This window comes from Odocoileus virginianus, chromosome 21 (genome assembly GCF_023699985.2).
Source record: "Odocoileus virginianus isolate 20LAN1187 ecotype Illinois chromosome 21, Ovbor_1.2, whole genome shotgun sequence".
NCBI lineage: Eukaryota > Metazoa > Chordata > Mammalia > Artiodactyla > Cervidae > Odocoileus > Odocoileus virginianus.
Genome location: NC_069694.1, coordinates 41,149,922 through 41,174,937, shown reverse-complemented (window position 1 = coordinate 41,174,937; position 25,016 = coordinate 41,149,922). Strand labels below are relative to the sequence as shown.

General features: G+C 40.0%; 1 protein-coding gene across 1 annotated transcript in view; it reads left to right on the top strand.

The window, feature by feature from the left end:
• Nucleotides 1-25,016, top strand: part of MANBA (mannosidase beta) — a 125,436-nt gene that overhangs the window by 78,309 nt on the left and 22,111 nt on the right. The window contains exons 12-13 of the mRNA XM_020901948.2: nucleotides 8,818-9,036; nucleotides 14,383-14,547. Coding sequence (XP_020757607.2) covers nucleotides 8,818-9,036; nucleotides 14,383-14,547 — 384 coding nt within the window. The remainder of the gene's footprint in view (nucleotides 1-8,817; nucleotides 9,037-14,382; nucleotides 14,548-25,016) is intronic.

The following is a 25,016-nucleotide window of genomic DNA, read 5'->3' as shown; positions in this document are numbered from 1 at the left end:
TTTTTTTAATATGTTGTTGGATTCTGTTTGCTAGAATTTTGTTAAGGATTTTTGCATCTATGTTCATCAGTGATATTGGCCTGTAGTTTTTTTTTTTTTTTTTGTGGCATCTTTGTCTGGTTTTGGAATTAGGGTGATGGTGGCCTCATAGAATGAGTTTGAAAGTTTACCTTCTTCTGCAATTTTCTGGAAGAGTTTGAGTAAGATAGGTGTTAGCTCTTCTCTAAATTTTTGGTAGAATTCAGCTGTGAAGCCATCTGGTCCTGGGTTTTGTTTGCTGGAAGATTTCTGATTACAGTTTCGATTTCCTTGCTTGTCATGGGTCTGTTAAGATCTTATGTTTGTTCCTGGTTCATTTTTGGAAAGTTATACTTTTCTAAGAATTTGTCCATTTCTTCCAAGTTGTCCATTTTATTGGCATAGAGCTGCTGGTAGTAGTCTCTTATGATCCTTTGTATTTCAGTGTTGTCTGTTGTGATCTCTCCATTTTCATTTCTAATTTTGTTAATTTGGTTCCTCTCCGTTTGTTTCTTAATGAGTCTTGCTAATGGTTTGTCAATTTTGTTTATTTTTTCAAAAAACCAGCTTTTAGCTTTGTTGATTTTTGCTATGGTCTCTTTAGGTTTTTTTGCATTTATTTCTGCCCTAATTTTTAAGATTTCTTTCCTTCTACTAACCCTGGGGTTCTTCATTTCTTCCTTCTCTAGTTTCTTTAGGTGTAGAGTTAGGTTATTTATTGGACTTTTTTCTTGTTTCTTGAAATAAGCCTGTAATGCTATGAACCTTCCCCTTAGCACTGCTTTTACAGTGTCCCATAGGTTTTGGGTTGTTGTGTTTTCATTTTCATTCATTTCTATGCATATTTTGATTTCTTTTTTGATTTCTTCTATGGTTTGTTGGTTATTTAGAAGTGTGTTATTAAGCCTCATATGTTTGAATTTTTAACAATTTTTTTCCTGTAATTGAGATCTAATCTTACTGCACTGTGGTCAGAAAAGATGACTGGATTGATTTCAATTTTTTGGAATTTCCCAAGGCTCGATTTATGGCCCAGGATGTGATCTATTCTGGAGAAGGTTCCGTGTGCACTTGAGAAAAAGGTGAAGTTGATTGTTTTGGGGTGAAATGTCCTATAGATATCAGTTAGGTCTAGCTGGTCCATTGTGTCATCTAAAGTTTGTGTTTCCTTGTTCATTTTCTGTTTAGTTGATCTATCCATAGTTGTGAGTGGGGTATTAAAGTCTCCCACTATTATTGTGTTACTGTTAATTTCCTCTTTCATACTCTTTAGCGTTTGCCTTACATATTGCGGTTCTCCTATGTTGGGTGCATATATATTTATAATTGTTACATCTTCTTCTTGGATTGATCCTTTGATCATTATGTAGTGTCCTTCTTTGTCTCTTTTCACAGCCTTTATTTGAAAGTCTATTTTATCTGATATGAGTATTGCGACTCCTGCTTTCTTTTGGTCTCTGTTTGCGTGAAATATTTTTTTCCAGCCCTTCACTTTTATTCTGTATGTGTCCCTTGTTTTGAGGTGGGTCTCTTGTAGACAGCATATATAGGGGTCTTGTTTTTGTATCCATTCAGCCAGCCTTTGTCTTTTGGTTGGGGCATTCAATCCATTTACATTTAAGGTAATTATTGATAGGTATGGTCCTGTTGCCATTTACTTTGTTGTTTTGGGTTCACGTTTATACAACCTTTCTGTGTTTCCTGTCTAGAGAAGATCCTTTAGCATTTGTTGAAGAGCTGATTTGGTGGTGCTGAATTCTCTCAGCCTTTGCGTGTCTGTAAAGCTTTTGAATTCTCCTTCATATCTGAATGAGATCCTTGCTGGGTACAGTAATCTAGGTTGTAGGTTATTCTCTTTCATTACTTGAAATATGTCCTGCCATTCCCTTCTGGCCTGAAGAGTTTCTATTGATAGATCAATATCAATAGAATTGATATCCTTATCAATCCCTTATCCTTATGGGAATCCCTTTGTGTGTTATTTGTTGTTTCTCCCTTGCTGCTTTTATTTATTTATTTTTTTTTAAATTTTTTTGGCTGCATCGAGTCTTAATTGGAGCATGTGGGATCTAGTTCCCTGACCAGGGGTTGAACCTGGGCCCCCTGCATTGGGAATGTGGAGTCTCAACCATTGGACCACTAGGGAAGTCCCTCCCTTGCTGCTTTTAATATTTGTTCTTTGTGTTTGATCTTTATTAATTTGATTAATATGTGTCTTGGGGTGTTTCACCTTGGGTTTATCCTGTTTGGGACTCTCTGGGTTTCTTGGGCTTGGGTGGCTATTTCCTTCCCCATTTTTGGGAAGTTTTCAGCTATTATCTCCTCGAGTAACTTCTCATGGCCTTTCTTTTTGTCGTCTTCTTCTGGGACTCCTATGATTCGAATGTTGGGGTGTTTCACATTGTCCCAGAGGTCCCTGAGGTTGTCCTCATTTCTTTTGATTCTTTTTTCTTTTTTCCTCTCTGCTTCATTTATTTCCACCATTTTATCTTCTACCTCACTTATCCTATCTTCTGTCTCCGTTATTCTGCTCTTGGTTCCCTCCAGAGTGTTTTTTATCTCATTTATTTCATTATTCATTTTTAATTGACTGTTTTTTATGTCTTCTAGGTCTTTATTAAACATTTCTTGCATCTTCTCAATCTTTGTCTCCAGGCTATTTATCTGTAACTCCATTTTGTTTTCAAGATTTTGGATCATTTTTATTATCATTATTCTAAATTCTTTTTCAGGTAGATTCCCTATCTCCTCCTCTTTTGTTTGACTTGGTGGGCATTTTTCATGTTCCTTTACCTGTTGGGTATTTCTCTGCCTTTTCATCTTGTTTAGATTGCTGTGTCTGGAGTGCGCTTTCTGTATTCTGGAGGTCTGTGGTTCCTTTTTATTGTGGAGGTTTCACCCAGTGGGTGGGGTTGGATGATTGGCTTGTCAACGTTTCCTGGTTAGGGAAGCTTGCGTTGGTGTTCTGGTGCGTGGAACTGAATTTCTTCTCTCTGGAGTGCAATGGAATGCCCAGTAATGAGTTTTGAGATGGGTCTATGTGTTAGGTGTGACTTTGGGCAGCCTGTATGTTGATGCTCAGGGCTATGTTCCTGCGTTGCTGGAGAATTTGTGTGGTATGTCTTGCTTTGAAACTTACTGGCTCTTGGGTGGTGGTTGATTTCAGTATAGGTATGGAGGCTTTTGGATGGTCTCTTATTACTTAATGTTCCATGTAGTCAGGAGTTTTCTGGTGTTCTCAGGTTTTGGGCTTAAATCTCCTGCCTCTGTATTTCAGTTTTATTCTTTCAGTAGTCTCAAGACTTCTCCAACTATACAGCACTGATATGGTGAAAAGATTCTCCCCCATGAGGGACACCCAGAGAGGTTCACAGAGTTACATGAAGAAGAGGAGAGGGAGGAGGGAGATAGAGATGAGCAGGAGGAGAAAAAGGGGGACTCAAGAGGAGAGAGACAGATCTACGCAGTTGTCTGTTCCCAGAATGTTCTCTGTAGCCCAGACACAAAGATTCACAGAATTGGATTGGGAAGAGAAGGGGAAAGGAGGAAATAGAGGTGTTCTGAGGTAGAAAACAGAGAGTCAAAAGTGAGAGAGTAATCAACACACTCCTGAGTAAAAATGGAAACTGAATATTGGATTCTTAAATGTCCAAAATTTATATCACATACTGAAAAACAAAGATTAAAAATCTAGAGTAGAGGTTAGACTCTTAAAAATACAATGTTAAAAACAAAAACACAAAAATTTTAGAAATATATATGAAGTTTGGTTTAAAAATAGGGCTTCTCTTTTTTTCTTTTGCAAGGTTATAGTGAAATGAAAATGAAAATTAAGGAGTAGTAGAGGAGTAATAGAGGACTTTAAAAGAAAATAAGAGAAAAAAAAAACAAAAAAATTTCCTAATTAAAAAAATCGTAAAAATATATGAAAATGAAAGTTAAGGAGTAATGGGGGAGTAATAGGGAATTTTAAAAGAAAGTAAAAGAGAAAAAATAAGAAAAAAAATTTTTTAATTAAAAAAACAAAAGGTAAAAATATATCTAGGAATTTCTCTGGAGCTGTTGCGGTCCGTGTGGGTTCGGTTCAGTTTCAAATAGCTCCTCGTTCCAGCTTACACTTCTCGATATCTATAGACCCTTTCTGGTGTAGTCAGTGTTATCTGCCGGGATTTAAATCTGTTGCACTGGTCCCTTCTGAAGTGTTTCCCTTTGTTTATTTGGCTTCTGTTTGCCAGTCTCTTCAGTGTCTAATTTCCGCCCTGACACAGGCGGGCGGAGGTGGTCTCTTGTTCAGGTTCGCTAGTTCCGTCGCGCTGCGGGAGGTGGGGGGAGGCAGGGGCGCTGTTTTCCCCGTCTATGCTGCTCAGGCTCCCAGCTGCTCTATATGGAGCATGCCCTGAATTGCATGCGGTTCCAGTTTTCGGGTGCTCCACAAAAGCGCGGACTCGGCTGCGCCTGCGTTTTGTGCCTTCCTCAGCCCGAGCAGCTCAGGCAGCCAGGAGCTTGATGGGCGCACTTTCCCGGGTGCAGTGCGCCTTCTCCCTTCCGCGGCCCCAGCCTCAGTTTCGGAGCGCGCTGGTCGGGTGCGTGTGCCTTGTGTTTAGCTGCGACCCTCCCGGCGATTGTCGACCATCCAGCATCTCAGGAAGTCTTTGGTTAGAAACTGGAGGCCTGTTTGCAGTGTGGTAGGGGGTGCCGCCTCTGGGGCCGAGTTTGCCCCTTTCCCCTCCCCCCTGCCTCCAGCGGGGCTGGGCCAGTTCGCAGCCTGCGAGCTCTTCTCTGGACTTGCTCAGACCCTTTGTTTTGCGAACGGCCGGCAGTGTGTTCGGGCCGGTTAATTTTTTCTCTCTCTTTTGCTGTCCCACAGTTTAAGTTGGTATCTCACAAAAGCTCCCTCCTGCCCTCAGGGCATTCGGCCCTGTCCTTACCCTAAGCAATGCCGCCCGCTCCTGTCCGTTCCGCCCCCACTTGCTGGTGGCGGATGCGGGCGTCTGGGGTACTTTTCTGCTGGGAGTTGCTTTTAGGCACGTAATCTGTGGGTTTTATTTATTTTTGCTTCCAGTTAGGTTGCCCTCCGAGATTCGAACACTTCCCCCAGACCCGCCAGTGCGAGGGTTTCCTGGGGTTTGGAAACTTCCTCTATTAAGACTCCCTTCCCGGGATGGGTCTCCGTCCCTAGCTCTTTTGTCTCTCTTTTTATCTTTTATATTTTGTCCTACCTCCTTTCGAAGACAATGGGCTGCTTTTCTGGGCGCCTGATGACCTAAGCTAGCGATAAGAAGTTGTTTTGTAAAGTTTGCTCTGTGTTGAATTGTTCTTTCGATGAATTTGTAGGGGAGAAGGCGGTCTCCCCGTCCTATTCCTCCGCCATCTTGGCTCCAGTCCTCTGATAGTAGGTTTTAAAAATGAAAATTAAAGAAGTAATAAAGAACTTAAAAATAAAAAAATTAAAAATGATAATAGTAAAATGTATCTAGGAATTTCTCTGGAGCTGTTGAGGGCAGTGTGGGGTCAGTTCAGTTTCAGATAGTGCCTTGTTCCAGCTTATACTTCTCAAGGTCTATAGGCCCCTTCCAGTGTAGTCAATGCTAACTACAGGGTTTTAATCTGTTGCTCCTGTCACTTCCAAAGCAGTTCCCTCCTCTTTATTTTGGCTTCCCCCATTTGCTCGTCTCTTCAGTGTCTAATTTCTGCCTTGATACCCGGGGGCGGAGGTGGTCACTTATTTAGGCTCACTAGTTCAGTCGTGCTGTGGGGAGGGAGGAGCACTGCAGACAAACATCACTGGCGAGTGTGGGGAGTGCGCACAGTGCCTGGGCCACACTGGGTTTACTCCCGCTCACGGCGTGTGTGCCTTCCTGGTCTACACTGCTCAGGCTCCAGGTTGCTCTGCAGGGGAACTTCTAAAGCAGGCCCTGGGTTGCGTGCACTTCCCAGGTCTAAGCCGCTCAGGTTCAGGTTCTCGGGTGCTCCACAAAGGCACAGATTCGGTTGGGCCTGCATTTTGTGCCCTTCCTGGGTCTGAGCAGCTCAGGAGACCAGGTGCTTGGCGAATGCACACTCCGCAGGTGGGCGATGCGTCGCATCACCTCCCCCATCCTGGCCACTTGGTTTCCTGGGTGCGTGGCGGGAGCACCGTCTCAGGTGTGGCCTATGTCTCCTCTGGGGAGCTGATCTCTGGCTGCGGCCCTCCTGGCGGATGTCAACCGTCCAGGATCCCAGGAACACTTGGTTCGCAACTGGGAGCCTGCTCGCAGTGGAGGATGCCGTCTCTGGGGCCTAGTTTGACCCTTTCCTTCCGGCTCTGGCTGTCACCCGCCTGCCTCCCTGCCTCTGGTGGGGGATGGGCTGGCCCGCAGCTGGCTAGCTCTCCTCTGGTATTTGCTCAGTCCTTTGTTCTGTGAGTGGCCCGGCAGTGCCTTAGGTTAGAGCTTTTTGGGGAAATGGGGAAAGTTTTCTCTCTTGTCTGTTTTTCTTTCTTTTTATCCTCTCTCTCTTGGATCCCACAGTGATTGTCCTCAGGGCATTCAGGCCTGGTCCTTACCCTAAGCACTGCAGCCCGCGCCTCCCTGTTCAGCCCCCACTTGCTGGTGGCGGATGCGAGCGTCTGGGCTACTTCTCCGCTGGGAGTTGTGGTTAGGCATGTCATCTGTGGGTTTTATTTATTTATTTTTTTCCTCCCGGTTATGTTGCCCTCTGAGATTCCAAAACTCCCCATAGACCTGCCCGTGAGAGGGTTTCCTGGTGTTTGGAAACTTCTCCTCTTTTACGACTCCCTCCCTGGGACAGGTCTCCGTCCCTAACTCTTTTGTCTCTCTTTTTATCTTTTATATTTTGTCCTACCTCCTTTTGAAGACAATGGTCTGCCTTTCTGGGTGCCTGGTGTCCTCCATCAGCATTCAGAAGTTGTTTTGTGGAATTTTCTAAGCGTTCAAATGATGTTTTGATGAATTTTGGGGGGAGAAAGTGGTCTCCCCATCCTATTCCTCTGCCATCTTAGGACCCCCCCCCCCCCATCTACTCTTTCAAGATGACAGTCAGCATGTCTGTCTTGTTCCTTGGTGAACCTCCAGTATATAGCAAAAACTGCATGCCTGTTTCATGGTTAAATGCTCAACAGAGATTTGATGCATTAATACTTGACATTGTCATAGATTTTCTCTCTCTCTCTCTTGCTGAAAAATGCCTGACTTGCAGTAAACACTTGAGAGAGACTTGGTAAATAAATGATTCTTCTCACTGAAATAAGTCAGTTCATTAAGTGAGATAATAATTAAAACATTTTGAGCTCTAGACACTGGATTAAATAATTATATCCTGGCTGCTGTAACAAACTGCAGTGTTTTAGTGGTTTATGTAATAAAAGTTTCTTTTTTACTCAGTAACACTACAGAATGGATGTTTCTGATGGACAGGCAGCTCTCCTGTTTTTTTGAAACCCAGGCTCCTTCCATCTCTACCATCTCCGAGGCCTTTGCCTGTGAACTGGGGAAGAGAATGAGAATTGATCTCACAGACTTCAAATAGGGTAGGAAGGCACTTCCTACAGGCAGCTCCAAATTACAGAAATGTGAACATGAATTTCAGTGGACCCTTAGCCATCTCTTCCACATTTCCTTTTTTTTTTTTTTTTTTTTTTACCATTTTATAATAGCATGATGATGGAGGTAGTATTATTATCCCCATTTTACAGATAAGACAACCGAGGCTTAGACCTGTCCCAAAACAATATGATTCTAATTTGAGATTTAAACTCATGTTCCTCTGACTCCATATACCATTCTATACTTCATTATAGCCAAAGGCCAAGAAGCTATCAATAGGCCATTCTAAACCACTCGACCTTTGTTTCTCAAGTGGAAGTGATTTTGTTCCCAGGATACAGAAGAACATTTTGCAATGTCTGTAGAATTTTTTGGGGGGATTGGGGGTTAGGTATTACTGGTGTCTAGTAGGTAGAAGTCGGGTATGCTGCTCAACGTCTTAGAGTGTACTGATATAAAACCTCTCCCACTTACAGCATACACACACAAAACAAAAAATTATTAGGCTTAAAATGTCACTAGTGCCAGAATTCTGTACCAGACTATATACTACCCATGATGGGGGAAGGTCAGGTGTAGGTAAAACGTGATTGAAAAAGATTAGGAACAGCTGCTGTGAAGAATAAGCTATAAATGGAGAAGGCAATGGCAGCTCACTCCAGTACTCTTGCCTGGAAGATCCCATGGATGGAGGAGCCTGGTGGGCTGCAGTCCATGGGGTTGCTAAGGGTCGGACATGACTGAGCGACTTCACTTTCACTTTTCACTTTCATGCATTGGAGAAGGAAATGGCAACCCACTCCAGTGTTCTTGCCTGGAGAATCCCAGGGATGAGGGAGCCTGGTGGGCTGCCGTCTATGGGGTCGCCCAGAGTCGGACACTACTGAAGCAAGTGACTTAGCAGCAGCAACAGCATTATGAAAGGATATGAAGAGGGACTTCCTTGGTGGTCCAGTGGTTAAGACTCTGAGCTCGAGGGGGGCCCGGATTCAATGCCTGATCAGGGAATTAGAGCCTGAATACCGCAACTAAGACTCTATGAAGCTAAATTAAAATAAAAAAGAGATATGGAAGATTGGCAAACAGCACAAATGCAGAAGAATATAGGTGGCTCTATCATTTTTCTATCAGTTACTTGACTAAATGACAACAACTTGGCATTTCTGGGACCTGATAATACTTTTAAAGAAGTAAGTGATCTGTACTTTACTGGGTGAAAATATTATCTTTTAAACCATTTTATTTCTGAATGCAGGGAGACCAGACTCGTCCTTTTATCACATCCAGTCCTACAAATGGGGCCAAAACCACTGCAGAAGGTTGGCTTTCTCCAAACCCCTATGACCTGAATTATGGGGACGTACATTTTTATGATTATATGAGTGACTGCTGGGATTGGAGAACTTTCCCCAAAGCTCGATTTGTATCTGAGTATGGATATCAGTCCTGGCCTTCCTTCAGTACATTAGAAAAGGTAAGCCATCTTTGATTTACTGGGGATTCAGAATTGTAGACTATGGACATGTGTCACTTCCTCAGTGTGGTTCAGAAGGTCAAATGAAATCTACTTCTTGTTTAAACAGAAGTTTAGGAAGAAGATAATAGAAAAGAACTTTTTATCCTTAACTTTTGGGGCTCTAAACTGTTATAGTCATCATTTTGTGGGTTATAACTTTTCCATATTGCTTTTATTTACATTCTTTCAAGAGCATTTAAAAATTCAATGGGAAGCCAGTGATTCCTTAAGCCTCACTTGTTACATGAAATACGTGAAAATTACATTCACTTACTACTTTCTGTGTGTCCTACAACTGTTTTTATTATTTACGGATACTCAGAACTGGATAGTTAGCTACAGTAAGAGAAATAGGTAAATAAACTTTTGTCTGATGTTATTATGTTGTAGCATCCCTTTTTTTTTTCCAATGACAGAATTTTTTTTAATATTTAAAAACAAAATCAACCTCCCCCCAAAGAACCCCCCAACAAACAAAAAATCAGATTAATTAAAAAATTTACAATGAATATACCCAGCAAACATCTGTATGTGCAACTAAATACTGTGTTGTTACTGAGGCACAAACCTCAAACAATATACAAGTGTTCTGGGGGTGTAGAAGGAGGCCCAAGTTTAAACTCTGTGGGGTTTGGGGAGACAAAATGGGGTGAGAGGGGTAATCAATTTTTCTTAATTCTGTCCATATAAATATATTCATAAAGACCAAAAAAGAAAAGGGAGCTTGGAATGGTAAGGAAAATAGGAGAATGGGGGAGTATGGGACCCTCCCAATTCTACCTGACCAAAAGATAGGAATTAATTTCATGGTGAAAGAAGAGATTAAAAAATGATAGAAGAGGATGGGAAAGAGAGGGAAGCAGACATGGCCAACCAGGGAGAAGGAGGGGCCCTTGGCAGGGGAGTGAGAAAGAGTCCAGGCCCAGTGTGTCTGTTCCGTCTTCATCCCCACTGTCTTAGGCTCCAATCTAGTGACTGTCTGTGACTCATCTTACTTTCTGCCTCTTTCTGTGGTCTGATGGGGCCCCTTGACCCCCTCCACCTTGCTCCAACCCCTGCCATGCTGGTCCCTTCTCTTCTCCATTTATTGGGATCTGGCTTGCTCCAGGATCCTCAGGTCATAGTTCTTTTTGTCCACTCAAAGTTTGTTGAAGTGAAGTGAGGCGTTCTGAGCCATTAAATTTTCCCCAGCCAGGGGGCTGGAGAACACAGCCATGATGCTGTACAAGGCAGTGAGGTCCAAGTGCCAGCTGTTCTCAGCAGTCCCACCATTGTCCCCCTCTCCCCCACTCCATGGTAATGTAAGTTTCCATGTTTGAAATAGTTCAGTTGGAATTCCATCATCTCCATTAGCTTTGTTTGTAGTGATGCTTCCTAAGGCCCATTTGACTTCTCACTCCAAGATGTCTGTCTCTAGGTGAGTCATCATACCATTGTGGTTATCTGGGTCATTAAGATCTTTTTTATATAGTTCTTCTGTGTATTCTTGCCACCTCTTCTTAATATCTTCTGCTTCTGTTAGGTCCATGGCATTTCTGTCCTTTATTGTGCCCATCTTTGCATGAAAAATTTGATGCTGTGAAAGTGCTGCACTCAATATGTCAGCAAATTTGAAAAACTCAGTAGTGGTCACAGGACTGAAAAAGGTCAGTCTTCATTACAATCCCAAAGAAGGGCAATGCCAAAGAATGTTCAAACTACCACCCAATTGTACTCATCTCACACGCTAGCAAAGTAATACTCAAAATTCTCCAAGCCAGGCTTCCACAGTATGTGAACCGTGAACTTCCAGATGTTCAAGCTGGATTTAGAAAAGGCAGAGGAATCAGAGATCAAATTGCCAACATCCACTGGATTATCGAAAAAGGAAGAGAGTTCCAGAAAAACATCTACTTCTGCTTTATTGACTACACCAAAGTCTTTGTGTGGATCACAACAAACTGTGGAAAATTCTTAAAGAGATGGGAATACCAGACCACCTGACCTGCCTCCTGAAAAACCTGTATGCAGGTCAAGAAGTAATGGTTAGAACTAGACATGAAACAACTGACTGGTTCCAAATCAGGAAAGGAGTACGTCAAGGCTGTATATTGTCATCCTGTTTATTTAGCTTATATGCAGAGTACATCATGTGAAATGCCAGGCTGGATGAAGCACAAGGTGGAATCAAGATACGCAGATACGCAGATGACACCACCCTTATGGCAGAAAGTGAAGAACTAAAGAGCCTCTTGATGAAAGTGAAAGAGGGGAGTGAAAAAGTTGGCTTAAAACTCAACATTCAGAAAACTAAGATCATGGCATCAGATCTCATCAATTCATGGCAAATAGATGGGGAAACAATGGAAACAGTGAGAGACCTTATTTTTGGGGGCTCCAAAGTCACTGCAGATGGTGACTGTAGCCATGAAATTAAAAGATGCTTGCTCCTTGGAAGAAAAGCTATGACCAACCTAGACAGTCTATTACAAAGCAGAGCCATTACTCTGCCAACAAAGGTCTATCTAGTCAAAGCTATGGTTTTTCCAGTGGTCATGTATGGATGTGAGAGTTGGACTCTCACAGCTCTTTGCGACCCCATGGGCTGCAGCATGCCAGGCTTCCCTGTCCATTACCAACTCCCAGAGCTTACTCAAACTCATGTCCATCGAGTTGATGATGCCATCCAACTATCTCATCCTCTGTCCTCAAATCAGTCAATCCTAAAGGAAATCAGTCCTGAATATTCATTGGATAGACTGATGCTGAAGCTCCAATACTTTGGCCACCTAATGCAAAGAACTGACTCATTGACAAAGACCCTGATGCTGGGAAAGATTGAAGGCAGAAGGAGAAGGGGATGACAGAGATCATCATAGGGGATGACAGATCAATGTTTGTTTGCATTGATCACTTAGGAAGGCAATCTTATCTCTCCTCACGGTTCTTTGGAACTCTACATTCAAATGGAGGTATCTTTCCTTTTCTCCTTTGCCTTTCACTTCTCTTCTTTTCTCAGCTATTTGTAAGGCCTCCTCAGACAACCATTTTACCTTTTTGCATTTCTTTTTCTTGGGTATGGTTTTGATCATGGCCTCCTGTACAGTGTTACGAACCTCCATCCATAGTTCTTCAGGTACTCTATCAGATCTAATCCAGGGTTTTGTAATAAACTGATCAGCATTTGTATATTAGAACTTCTATACACTAGCTATATTGCCTTGAACAGATCATTCATTCTTTTTGAATTTCAGTGTTCTCATCTGTAAATTGGGGTTAATAGTAGCAGATACTTCAAGGAGTGTTTGTTTTTTGTGTGTGCACATTCAGGTATGCATGTGTGCTGTGTGACTGTGTATAAACACTAAATTAATACACTGAAACACAGCACAGTTCCTGATACATAGTGATGAGCTCTTAAAATGTAAGCTATTGTTACTATTCATACAGTCAACGCTAGCCATATGGTTTAAATGAAAGTTGGAGCTAGACTATACTAACTAGCTTTGGATCTTGGGCAAGTAACTTAATTTTTCTGTGCCTGGTTTTCTCATTCTGTAAAACTGGGTGATAATAGTACTCACTCATAGGGTTGTTATGATGATTAAATGAGTTAATATTTTGAAAGCAATTAGAGCCTTATCTGACACTTTTGCCCTAGATGTAGACCCTGAATATACCGTAGAATCACTCTCAGATGTTTTTCTTTGGTTTGTTTCATTTTTAAAAAACGAACGCCTGGACTGTACTCCCCCAAACTTGGATTCACTTGTTCTAAGGTGTCGTGTGAGCTTTTCTTTCCTTATCTTAACTCTTCTAGGGTTCTGATGTGCAGCTAGGATTGAGAACCGCTACTCTGGATATTCACTGAATAAGTAACTACTTATCCACCATGTGCTCAGAACTTTAGAATATCAGTCAGATAGATCTTTCAGTCCTTCAGGCAGTATTCCCCACCTCTGTCCCAGTGGAGCCTCGAGATGAAGGCAGCCTCTGGGAGAGGCAGAGGCACCGTGGTAAGCTGAGCCTGGATTCCTGACCCACTGAGACAATAAAGACTTGTTTTCTGGCTATAGCATTGTTACAGCTGAAATTTACAAGAATTTCAAAGCATAGCCACCAGATGGTAGAAAGCTTCCCACATAACAGATCAGATTTATGATTATGGAATACATTTAGATTATTAGCAGTCAGAGGGCTGAAAGGCCTGGAGAAATTTCCAACTTTGAAAAGAAGGAAGCATAGAAAGAAGGAAAAGCTACTGCTGGTAAAGGCTTGTGCATATCGAATGTGTACAGGATGACTGTAAATACTAATGCCTCTGTCTCAAGTAATAGGAGTGATTACTGTTCTCTAAACTGTGGTGTAACATTTTCCAACAATTAATTCAGTTCGGAAAAACACCCTCCTTAAGTATGGCCAGTGTACGTTGCATGTATTTTGGTATAAATAAATTCCTAAAGAATAACTTTATTCTTTTTAAGCGGATTGGTCTGTGCATGATCACTGGGACTTATAAGTCATATTTTATGAGCAGGGATTTTTGAGTTTTCTAATTTTCAGGGTTTTTTCAGGGTGGAGCAGAACATGTTTTTTCAGTCTCTGTGTAGCTTGGATTAAAATTAAACCCTGATATTTTCAGATGTAGCCAGCAGTTGTCTTACATCTTTGTCACATGCTAACAGTTCATTAAATCACAGGCCTAGAAGCCAGAACTATTGCTTTTTTTTCTTAAAAGGTACACTACTAATGTGTGGTATTTGTTTTTGTCTTTTTACTTGATCAGATGATAACTTCTCACAGGAAAAGAAAGATTCTATAAGTTAAAAAAAGAAGTTTTATTATTAGCAGAAAAGAATATCATTGGTTGGTTTTGTATCTTCAACTATATCAAAATTAAATGTGTATGTATCAAATATATTTAGTGAGAGACAAATGAGTATATGCTAAGCAATTATCATCTCACTGGTGATATTATTGTTAAAGATTGACAGTTTTAAAAGAATGTTATTTTCAGTTTATTATTCAGTTTTGACAGTTTCCATGCTTTGATGAGATGACATTTTTAAATGTATATAATGAATATTCTAAAAAAACCAAACATGGTGTGATGAGAGAAGTCTTTTGATAGAAATACCAAATAGATAGAGTAAGGCTAGTCTTGCACTAGTAACAAATATGATGCCTAAAATGTGAGGTTGGTCCCAGAACAAGCCTCAAGCTCTTTTCCAGTGTGTATTATTTTCCAAGTTTGCCAGGAATTTGGAAAAGGGTAGTTTCACTCCTCTAACTTCCCAGTTTGAATCTCTATTCTTTACTTGAAAGGTTTCCTCTGAAGAGGACTGGTCTTACGAAAGCAGGTTTGCACTTCATCGGCAACATTTGATTGACGGTAACAATAAAATGCTTAAGCAGATCGAACTTCACTTCAAGCTCCCACACAGTGCAGATCAACTACGCAGGTTCAAAGACACTCTTTATCTTACTCAGGTAAGCCATTTTCATTCTAGGCTTCAGCAGCTACCTGCAGTTAATGTAAGAGATCCTGTCGAGTTTGTAAGCCTTTTGTGGTGAAAAATATTCAGGGTTTCATCTTGCTGATTTAAAAAAACATTATCTTCTTCAAAATAGAGATATGATGACAGGTAAAACCTGAGATAGTAAAATTTTTGGCATTTGTCTTTCTTACAAGAATAGCTCACAATATTCTATAACAAATTGTGTATTCAAATATTCCCTAGTTCAAGATGACTATCAAGGTTCCGTAATTAAGTCTAAAGTAGCATTTGCCAAGGATAAAATGGGACACAGGAGAGACCAAAAACAGACTCCTGTAGGACACAGTCATCTGACTACTGGTGCAATATGCCATTGCAATCTGTGGGAAAAGATAGGCTTATCAATACAGTACTGTATCAAGTGGGTGTCTTTATGGGAAATAAATGAGCTGTGACCCCCCATATACAAAAATTAATTAATGATCACTTAACTGGGAAAGGTAGTACAATAAAACTTCTAGGAGAGACCGTAGGAGATTATCTTCATGACCTTGGCATAGGCAAACAGTTTCTTAAACAGAACATAAAAAATACTATGAAGGAAAATAATGATAAATTGGACTTCGTTAAATTATACACTTCTGTGTATCAAAGCCACCATCAAGAGAGAGAAAATGCAAGCCAAAGATTGGGGAACAGTGTTTGCAGTATGTATATCTGATAAAGGATTTGTATTTAGAGTAAAGCACTTCTGCAAAGCAATAAGAAAAAGATAACCTTTTAAAAATGGACACAGTTCTTGATCAGGCACATCATCCGAGAAGATAACTAGATGGTCAGGAAGTATATGCAAATACAGTCAATTTCATTCTTAATTAAGGAGATACAAATTAGAGCCATGCCAGAATACTCCTACACACTGTGTGCACAATGTAATTTTAGCACAATGGCTAAAATTAGAAGGATCGACAATACCAACTGTTGGTGAGGAGGTGGGACAGCTGGAACTTTTAGACATTGTTGGTAGGACTGGAAATTTGTCTAAACAGTTTGGGAAATTTTAAGGCAGTTGGTACCCAAGCTAAACATTTGTGCTTCCTGCTTGAATCAGCATTTCTACTCTTAGTTGTGTACCCAAGAAAAACAAGTGCATATGTCTGCCAACAGACATCTAAAATAATGTTCATTGCATGTTTATTCATAATACCCCCAAACTGGAAACAACCAAAATGTTCTTTAACAGAAGAACTTACAAATTGTGGAATATGTACACAGTGGAATGAAAGTGAAAGTCGCTCAGTCGTGTCCGACTCTTTGTGACCCCATGGACTACACGGTCCATGGAATTCTCCAGGTCAGAATACTGGAATGGGTAGCCTTTTCCTTCTCCAGGGTACCTTCCCGACTCAGGAATCGAATTGGGGTCTCCTGCATTGCAGGCGGATTCTTTACTAACTGAGCTATCAGGGAAGCCCAAGAGGGCTCCACAGTAATAAAAAAGAGAATGAACTGCTGATATCAGCTTCAGCTCAGATAAATCTCATAGACATTATGTTGAGCAAAAGAAACATTGAAATTTCAAGGACAAAATGAATCAAGGTGATATACAGCAAATCAGTGGTAACCACTCTTGTGGAGGAAGTTGGTGCCTTATGATTAGGAAAGGGTACAAGGAAACCTTCTGAAATGCTAAAAAAGTTTTGTGTCTTTCTCTGGATGCTAGTTACATGGGTGTATACATATGTTAAAATTCACCGAGTTATACACTGAAGAGCTGTTCATATTATATTACGCACCTTACTAGATTTTTTTTAAATAGCTCTGTTGAGGTATAATTGACATACCATAAAGTTCACTTGTTTTAAGTGTACAATTAAGTGATTTTTAGTATATTTGTTGAGTCATGTGACCATCACCATAATCCAATTTTAGAACATTTCTGACACTCCAGAAAGATCCATCTTACCCATCTGTGATCACTCTCCTTTCTCACTTCCAGTCTTCGACAAATGTTAATTTGCTTTCTGTCTTTGTAGATTTTATTTCTCAACATTTCTTATAGCTGGAATCATATAATACCTCTCTTTGGTATGTGGCTTTTTTCACCGAGCATAATGTTTTTGAAGTTCTTCCGTATTATAGCATATACTGTACTTCATTTCTCTTTCTTGCTGAATAATAGCCTGTTGTATGGAGATCATGTTTTACTTATCCATCGATCAGTTGATATACATTTGGGTTAGTTTCCATTTTAACTATTATGAATACTACTAATATGAGTATTTGCATCCACATCTTTGTACCCATACTTTCATTCATCTCGAGTAGAAATATCTGAGTAAACTTGCTGAGTTATGTGATGAATGTATGTTTGACTTTTTTTGGAGTATAATTGGTTCACACTGTTAGTCTCTGCTGTACAGTGAAGTGAATCCGCTGTGTGTATACATATATCCTCCCTCGTGGGCCTGCCTCCCCTTCATCCCACCCCTCTAGGTCATCATAAGCGCCGAGCTGAGCTCCCTGTACTGTCCAGCAGGTCCCACTAGCTAGCTGTTTTACACATGGTGGTGTATGTATGTCAAACCTAGTCTCCTAGTTCAACCCAACATCCCCTTCTTCTCACCCATGTCTACATGCCTGCTCTCTACATCCGTGTTATGTTTAACTCCTAAAGAAAAGAACAACCTGCATTTTAGACAATATTTTCATCTTAATATTTACATTTGCCTATTTTATTTCATGAACCTGTGAATGCACCAAGTAAGACTATTTGAAAGCAACTGCTCATATATCTGATATTTCTGCTAAACTTGTTTCAAGTTCTGAGAGAGAAGGGAAGAACCTAATCTCAATCATATGAGTTGATCTGAAATAATGTATTAAATGTTTTAATTTTTGCATGTCAGCATCTAAGAATGTTCCAATTTTTATTCAAGCTTATTCTCATCAGTTTTCTCCTGTATAAAAATACAAAACCGTGGATGGAATTTGAAACAGAAGACTGTCAGCCAGAACAGTATTCTTTTTTGGAACAAACTGATGAAGAGAATTTTAACTTTTCAACTAGTATTAGTTCAAGAAGTTTTGCTCATGTGATATGTAATTTATAAACTTACTTCATAGAACACAAGTTTAAGGATTCTGTTGATATTTGTCCCTTTTTTGGTGATAATTTTTTTATTTTTTTAATTGGCGGATAATTACAATGTTGTGTGAGTTTCTGCTGTTCAACAACATGAATCAGCTGTAAGTATACATACATATCCTCTCCTTGTGTAGAAATTTTTAATTAGAGGATAATTGCTTTACAACACTGTGTTGCTTTCTGCCATACATCAGTGTGATCAGCCGTTAAGTCTACACGTATTCCCTGCCTTGCAACCCTCACCCTCATCGCTCTCCTCTAGATTGTCACTGGTTGAGCTCCCTGTGTTACACACAACTTCCCATTAACTATCTGTTTTACACGTGGTAATGTATGTTTCAACCCTGCTCTATCAGTTCGTCCCACACACTCCTTCCTGCACTGTTTCCCCAAGTCTGTCTGCATCTCTATTCCTGCCCTCCAAATATGTTCATCAGTAACATTTTTTTCTAGACTCCATATATATGTATTCATATATGATATTTGTTTTTCTCTTTCTGACTTACCCAGAAAAGCATAATTCAAAAAGACACAGGTACCCCAGTGTTCATTGTAGCATTATATACAATAGCGAGGACGTGGAAGCAACCTAGGTGTCTAGTGATAGATGAATGGATAAAGAAGTTGTGGTACAGATATTTGTCCCTTTTCAAGTGTTGTAGTTCACCCTTATTACTTTTTCATAGCCAGTATTCTTTAAAAATATCTCAGTCTTGACATGTGAAATAGGATGGTCCCTATTCCTGTGTGTGGGTTATGTGGGAACCTTTTCAGCTGTTGTTTTCAGGCTGGCTTTCCCCCTCCCAGCTGTTCATTTTATTATGGTCACTTTATTCTGTTTCCTCAAAATACATTCAAAGAACTAACAGAAATGACTGTTATTTCCAAACTCATGAACGTTGGAGGTACACAGTTAGGAGCGTGTGTGATTTCAGCCATTCAGTCGTGTCTGACTCTTTGTGACCCCATGGATAGCCTGCCAGGCTCCTTTGTCCATGGTATTTTCCAGGCAAGAATACTTGGGTGTGTAGCCATTCCCTTCTTCAGAGGATCTTCCTGACCCAGGGACCAAACCCACATCTCCTGTGTCTCCTGAATTCGCAGGTTGTGGATTCTTTACCACTGAGCCACCTGGGAAACCCAGAAACTGGTGTACAGTGGGATTATGTATTGGTGGTTTTTCTTGGTGATTTGTCTGATCCTTTAAGTATGAGCTTCCTATCAGGCATTGGCTGGGAACTGGACTTGTTGGTTCTATCTTGAGACTCTGACGCTTGATGGATCTGAGATGAAAGAAATCAGAATTATGATTTTTTTTTTTTTGTCCTTAGTATTGGACTTTCTTGACTAAGTATAGACAGGAAATGTTAGGAAATGTTGTTAACAAGTTTTTCTTTCCTTACTATTTTCATATTAGAACAGTCATCTTTAGTGTACATACAAGAAGTAAATCTTTCTTTGGTCCATTTTCTCTGTTCCCACTCCCACCTCTTGATCTTGTTCTCATAATCTGTTACACTGTTTTGAAGAACCAGGATACTTGCCTGCATGCCAATTTTTAAGACATTCTCTTAAGGAATTTATTTTGAGTGCACTCTTCAGAAAATTCTTGGCTGAGAAAGCTGTGCAATAAGTTTCTTTACATTTAGATCCTTCCTTGGCTTCTCTTTATCTTACAACCACAAAGGCATCCCTTAGGCTCTCACCTCTTTAATTCTTCTAATGTTCCAAAATAATCTTGCCCTACTTTTCATTCTCCTACTTTAACCTGTTGTATTCCAAATTACCTACATACCTAGGCACACTGTCTTAAGCTGTGTCACACAGACCTCGCTGCTTAGTTTGGGGACTGTCTACACTAACAAATCTGTTAGGCGACTTACTCGACCACCCTGGCTTCTTGCTAGCCAGCTAGAGAGGAAGCTGGCTTCACTAACCCCTTAGCTTATAGCCCCCTCTAGTGCTTTCGTTTATTCTTCACATATTTACTGAGCATGTAATGAGGGATAGAAGTTTGGGGATGTACTTTAGGGATCCATTTTATCTACTACATTGCGAATGACTTGATCATAAGAACAAAGAAAAAAAAAAAACAGCCTATGCGGTAGGCCCAGGTGTTGATGATACCTGCTACTCTGAGACAGTTTCCTTTTTGGTAAGCAAATGTGGTGGGGATCCAGAACATGTTGAATTTATAAGTTAGGGGGTAGGGTGGGTAAAGAAAGGGAATGAAAGTGAGATTACTAACATTGCATATTACACACTAGTATGTTGTGCCAAAGCCTTCGACTGTGTGGATCACAATAAACTGTGGAAAATTCTTAAAGAAATGGGAATACCAGACCACCTGACCTGTCTCTTGAGAAACCTGTATGCAGATCAGGAAGCAACAGTTAGAACTGGACATGGAATAACAGACTGGTTCCAAATAGGAAAAGGAGTACGTCAAGGCTGTATGTCGTCACCCTGCTTATTTAACTTATATGCAGAGTACATCATGAAAAACGCTGGGCTGGAAGAAGCACAAGGTTGAATCAAGATTGCTGGGAGAAATATCAATAACCTCAGATATGCAGACGACACCACCCTTATGGCAGAAAGTGAAGAGGAACTAAAAAGCCTCTTGATGAAAGTGAAAGAGGAGAGTGAAAAAGTTGGCTTAAAGCTCAACATTCAGAAAACTAAGATCATGGCATCTGGTCCCATCACTTCATGGCAAATAGATAGGGAAACAGTGTAAACAGTGGCATATAATACACTATGTTAATAGAATGAAGGAAAAACAACTATATATGTGATAATCTCAATAGATGAAGAAAAAGCACTAGACAAAATGTAACACCTTTTCATCATAAAAAATTCAACAAACTAGGACTAGAAAGGAGCTCCCTCGACCTGAAAGAGAGCCATCTATGAAGAACCCGTAGCTAATATCAAATTTAATAGTGGAAGAAAGAATGCTTCCTCCCTAAAATGAGGAACAAGACAAAGAAGCCTTTCCTTGTCCTTTCTGTTCAACATTGTACTGGAGATTCTAGTCAGCACAATTAGGCCAGAAAATGAAATAAAGGCATCCAAATTGGAAAGAAAGAAGTAAAAACTATATCTGCAGATGCACGATCTTATATATAGAAAACCATAAAAACTACCTAAAATCCATTAGAACCAGTAAATTAATTTAACTACTTTGCAGAATATAAGGTCACTATACAAATATCAGTTATATTTTAAGCAATAAACAGTTTGAAAGTGAAATTAAGTAAACAATACTATATCTACAATAGTATCAAAAAGAATAAAATACGTTGGAATATATTTAACTGAAGAGATATAAGACTTGCACACTAAAACTACAAAACATTAGCAATGGAAATTAAGGAAATGGAAAGACGTTCTGTGTTAATGGATGGGAAGACAATACTGTTAAGATGGCAGAACTCCACAAACTGACCTACAGATTCAGCATAACTCCTCTCAAAATTTATACTACCATCTTCAGAAAAATGAGCAGAGTGATCCTAATATTTATATAGAAATGCAAGGCACTCAGAATAGTCAAAACAAGCTTGAAAAAGAACAAATTTGGAAGACACACTTCCTGCTTTTAAAACTTACTACAAAATTGCGGTAATCAAGGCACAATGGTACTGACAAAGGACAGACACATAGATTGATTAAATAGACTTGAGAGTCCAAAAATCAGCACATCTGTGGTCAATTGACTTTCTACAAGGATGCTAAGATGATAAAATGGAGAAAGAATAGTGCTTTGAACAAATGGTGCTTGAATAACTGAATAACCACATGTCAATGAATTTAGGCTTCCACCTCACAACATATACAAAAATGAACTTAAAATGGGTTAAAGATCCAAATGAATAAAACTCTTAGAAGACAATATAGGTGTGAATCTTTGTGAATTTTGATTAGGTAACAGTTTCTTAGATGTGACATCAAAGCACAAGCAACTGAAGAAAAAATTAAATTGGACTTCATCAAAATTAAAAACTTGTGTGTCAGGGGACACTATCACAGAAGTGAAAAGATAATCCATGAAATCGGAGAAAAAATTTACAAGTCATGTATCTAATAAGGATCTAATGTCCAGAACATATTAAGAACTCTTACAACACAGGAATGAAGAAGACAACTCTAATATACAAATGTGTGAAAGATTTGAATAGACATTTGTCCAGTGAATATGGCCAAGTAGGTACATGAGAAGATGCACAGTATGTCACTAGGAAAATGCAAATCAAAACCAATGAGATACCACTCATATCCACTAGGATATTTGGAATTTAAAAAAAGAAAAAAGAGACAAATATTGGTTAAGTATATTGGTCAGTGTTTTCTAGAGAAACAGAACAAATATGATACATAGAGATAGATAGATAGAGGCTTCCCAAGTGGCCCTACTGGTAAAGAACCCACCTGCCGATGCAGCAGACATAAGAGACGTGAGTTTGATCCCTGGGTCTGGAGGATCCCCCAGGAGGAGGGCATGGCGACCCACTCCAGTATTCTTGCCTGGAGAATCCCATGGACAGACGAGCCTGGTGGGCTACAGTCCATATGGTCACAAAAAGTTGGACAGAACTGAAGCGACTTAGCACATAGATATATAAAAGAGGAAATTTATTACAGGAATTGCATCAAATGATTATGGAGGCCAAGGAATCTTACAGTCTGCCATCTGCATGAAGGAAACCCAGGAAAGACTATGGTATGATTCAGCTTGAAGTCTGAGAACCAAGGCGCTGTTGCTCTAAGATCTGGAGTCCCAGGGTCCAGTGACCAGGAGCTCCAGTGTTGGAGAGTTAGAAAGCTGTGTCTCAGCTCGAGAGAGAGAATGCACCCTTCCTCTACTCTTTGTTCTGTTCAGGCTGTCGGCTGCCTGTGATGACACTCACCCTCATTCGTGAGGATTGACCTTCTTCGTCTATGGAGTCACCAATAACATCCTCACAGACACACCTAGAAATAGTGTTTACCAGCTGTGTCTGTGTGTGTGCGTGCTCAGTCCGACCCTTTGTGACCTGAGTAGGCATCCCCTAACCCAGTCAGATTCACACATAATGTTATAACCATCACAATAAGGATGTGGAGAAATTAGAAACCTCAAATGGTTTGCTAGTGGGAATGTATTAATAAAATGGTACAGCTACTGTGAAAAAGTTTGTCAGTGAAAAAGTTAAAACAATTACCACAGGACACAGAAATTCTACTCTCAGGGATGTATCCAAGAAAATGGAAAACATTCACACAAAAAGCTCTGCCTCAAAGTTCATAATAGCCAAAAAGTTAAAACAATCTAAATGTTTATCAACCAATTAAGTGGATACACAAAATGTGGCATATCCATGCAATGAGATAGTATCCAGCAGAATAAAAAGGTTTGAAGTCCTGGTACATAGTCCAATGTGGGTGAACCTCAAAAACTTTAGGTTAACTGAAGGAAGTCAGTGGTATACATATTGTGTTATACCACTTACATGAAACGTCCAGAATAGGCAAATGTATACAGACAGAAAGTGGATGAGTGGTTTCCAGAAGCAGAGGAGAGGGAAGAATGAGCAGTATAATACAGGAATAACACTGTATTAACCAGCACAGAATTTTGTGGGGAAAGATAATGAAAATACTCTTAAATTATGTAGTGGTAAGGTTTGCACAACGTGTGATTATATTAAAAACCAGTGAATTGTAAACTAAAAGAGTAAGTTGTGTGGCATGAGTTATATCCAGTTTAAAAGTGGCTATATAGGATTATTACTGTCAAGATAATTTTAAGTAAATATAGCGTATAAACACCATTGTATCAGGAGAACTTATCACGTGGTTACTCCTAGTTCCAAAGGCAGAGGTGTGGTTCTGAGCATGTAACCAGGTATAACCCTGCCACTCTGGAGGAAGGGGAGAGTCGGTTGTGCTGTGTACATAGCAACCTTTATCACAGTGGCATAGCTGCAATTGGAACCTAGGTCTTGGTGTCCTGGTCCCATTTCTTTTTCCTATGCTGTGTTTCTCTGAGGAGACCAATTTCATAAGTGTAATCAAGTGAGCTGCTGAAAATAGGCATATTTCTGAAACTAAAATAAGATTTGTCTGCTAACAGTGGGCCTGAGTAACCTAGGAAATGACTAAGCATTTATCCTTACATGTAAAGATTGTTTTCTGTGGGAGAAAAATGCATGAATGTACAAATATGGGTACAATTTTTAAAGGAAAAGAGGCAGTTGCAGAGATTTTTTTTTTTTCCAGGCAAGTAGGATTGTACGTTTTCCCTTTAAGATGGACAATGGGCAATGGTCTTCTGCATTTTTATGAACAAAGGTGTCATTCATTAGCCCTAACTGGCACCCACTGGTTTGGATAAACCCAGATCCGTGTTCCAGGCATGGCACCAGCTGTCTGTGGAGGGTCCTCCAGGGTGTGCGTGACAGAACCCGGGGCCCTGCAGAGCCTTGGTCGTCACTTTCACATGAAGTTCCAGTGTGATCGGCTGTGAGGTAGGGCTTGCCTACTGCTCTTCTCCTTTCATTCCTCGCAAGGCTTAGGAGTCTTGCTTGCTTTAAAAATTTTTTCTAAGTATAAAAGGATTGCTAATGCTTATCTATGAAGCCAGACAAGGTAAATGACAGCTCGGAAATGGTTAGATAAACAGAAATAAATATATTTTGCAGGTGATTCTGAGAATTGGAATGGTTTAGGGACTGAAAACTCAAATGTTTGTAGGAGCCCAGCAGGTAATTTAAATGCACGAGTGTGAATATTGGGGGTTGTGGCAAGATGGAGCATACAGGCCCTGAGTTAAGACACTAAACTACAATACCATCGCTAGAGACAAGAAGTACCTGCTCTGTGAGCCAATTAAAACCTGTGTGGGCTGAGCCCTGCCTGCAGGCTACCAGTTTATGGCAATCTCTCATTTGGAACATAATAGAGCAACATGCAACCAGGCCTTTAAAATGTGTCGTATAAAATAAATAAATAAATAAATAAATTAAATAAAATGTGTCGTATATTGACACATCATATTGACATTGTATGGTCGTATTATTTTGTCATATATTGACATATGACATTATGTTGTCATATATTGACAAGAGAGACAACACAAGAAGCAAAGAGATTAATTTGAACATAAAATGTTCTTAATCCTTATATTTAAAGAAAAAGCTGCAAACCATTCAAATGCCTAATAATCGTTGGAGAATGATTCCTCAAGCTATAACTATATAACCCTTTAAAGCACAGAGATATATAGAAAATGCCGATGCCTCTCATGGAAGTGTACATAGGTGAAAATT